Source organism: Priapulus caudatus, unplaced genomic scaffold (assembly GCF_000485595.1).
Source record: "Priapulus caudatus unplaced genomic scaffold, Priapulus_caudatus-5.0.1 Scaffold11, whole genome shotgun sequence".
Taxonomy (NCBI): domain Eukaryota; kingdom Metazoa; phylum Priapulida; class Priapulimorpha; order Priapulimorphida; family Priapulidae; genus Priapulus; species Priapulus caudatus.
Window position 1 is genome coordinate 967344 of NW_014577072.1, and position 2003 is coordinate 969346.

The 2003-nt window shown below is 44.4% G+C and overlaps 1 protein-coding gene across 1 annotated transcript in view; it reads left to right on the forward strand.

The window, feature by feature from the left end:
• Positions 1-2003, forward strand: part of LOC106807334 — a 17933-nt gene that overhangs the window by 9031 nt on the left and 6899 nt on the right. The window contains exons 5-8 of the mRNA XM_014809644.1: positions 181-289; positions 491-618; positions 1166-1287; positions 1486-1696. Of these exons, the coding sequence (XP_014665130.1) occupies positions 181-289; positions 491-618; positions 1166-1287; positions 1486-1696 (570 nt within the window). The remainder of the gene's footprint in view (positions 1-180; positions 290-490; positions 619-1165; positions 1288-1485; positions 1697-2003) is intronic.

Here is a 2003-nt window from a genome sequence, read left to right on the forward strand (position 1 = left end):
TATATATATATATATATATATATATATCTATATAGGGAGAGAGAGAGAGAGAGAGAGATAAATGGCTAGATAATTCGATACATTGGAAACTCCAAACCCGAGATCACCTCAGAATCCAAATTAACCGAATAACGTGGATATAACAAGTGTTGACTTTGTTACATGTTAACTTACAGCTAGCTGTGGTGGAGTAGTGTTAGATGTCAGCTGTGGTGATACGGGTACCATAAACAGTCCCAGCTTCCCTGACTTCACAGGACCCCGAACACAGTGCAGTTGGCTGATCAAGGTACGTGCGAATATCTTAGCAGAGTTACTGATATTAACTTTACTCATCGGATCTGAAATTGGCCGAGCTGCTAACTTCTCCTTAACAATATAACTCGTTATTTCTAATACGAGTACAGTGACAAGGTAACCTCGTGAAATATATCACATCGTTGGCATTAGCTATTTAAGTTGAATTGACTCTGCTGGAAATTGGCTTCAGGCTCCCCCTGGCGGACGTGTTGCTGCCAATGTGACATCCCTCGTCACGCACACTCCTGACCTCCACGATGCCTGCAGAGACTACGTGGAACTGAAATATGAGAACAATTTGGCCTTGGCCGGAGCGAGGTACCCTTAGCGGCGAGCACCTCGTATTAAAATAGACGAGTAGTTCAGTAGATGACCGGAAAATTTGTAATTCAGGCTGAGGTGATAAGGGAACATATAAATGCAATGCAAATAAGAGCTCCGACTCCGAGGCTTCGACACAAACACGCGCTGTTTCACAGTAGCCAACCATTCCTCGAATTGCGTCGTAATAATAAAGACGAAGTCGAGGGGATTATTCAACAAGATTCACCGAGCCTGAGGCGAATAATTGTTTTAGTATCATTGCCCGAGTACTTTACATCTTTGGTACTTTTGGGGACAGCATTTTCTTTAAATTTGTCAATTTCGGCTTCCGTAACATTTACAAATCTAGCTGCCATTTTTGGCGCCACTACAAAGTACAATGTAAATCCTAGAGGTGATTCTCGAAAAATAATCACCTACGTCTCGACCAATCAGCGCGCAGGATTTCCTATAATCACTCGGGCGATGATACTAATGTTGTATATCTAGAGATTAACGCTAATAACTCCGACAAAAACGTTCGCGTGATGAATCTTTGCAGATACTGCGGCTCGCAATCGTTACCACCACGTGAAGTGATCACATCAGAAAAGGAGGAACTGATGGTGCTTCTGAGAATGCACACCGTATCATCGCTCGGAAAGTTCAGTCTGACCTACTCCGGTAACTAAAAACATACCATTTCGCTACGCAAATAATCGAATCAAACCGGATTCGTGATTATGCGTACGGAATATGCGTGCGTTATTATTCACCTTCAATACTACTTCCAATATTTAATACCTAGCGTTCGCGTCCGTTGTGTACAAACCTGTAACTACAGAGACCGGTAGACACACAGTGTTACTTGCCTTCGTGTAGTGAGTTGCCCATCAGTAGGCGGTACCACCATGCCTATGGAGACGACGCCAGCGCCAACGACGCCCTTGACGACGCCCTTGATAACAACTTCCTCCATCTCGCCGACGGACGCACAGGGCTATTCAGAGTGGACGGCGTGGTCCTCGTGCTGCGGTCGGTGCGGGCTCGAGTACCGCGGAAGAGACTGCGTAGAGCCAGCGCTGGGATGCACGTGAGTGTGGTGAATGCAATCGATAGCTCATATATAGACAGACAGACGGATGGACGGGCCGACGGACCGACGGACAGATATATAGCTAGATAGATAGATAGACAGACAGACAGACAGACAGACAGACAGACAGACAGACAGACAGACAGACAGATAGATAGATAGATAGATAGATAGATAGATAGATAGATAGATAGATATATAGACAGACAGACAGACAGACAGACAGACAGACAGACAGACAGACAGATAGATAGATAGATAGATAGATAGATAGATAGATAGATAGATAGATAGATAGATAGAT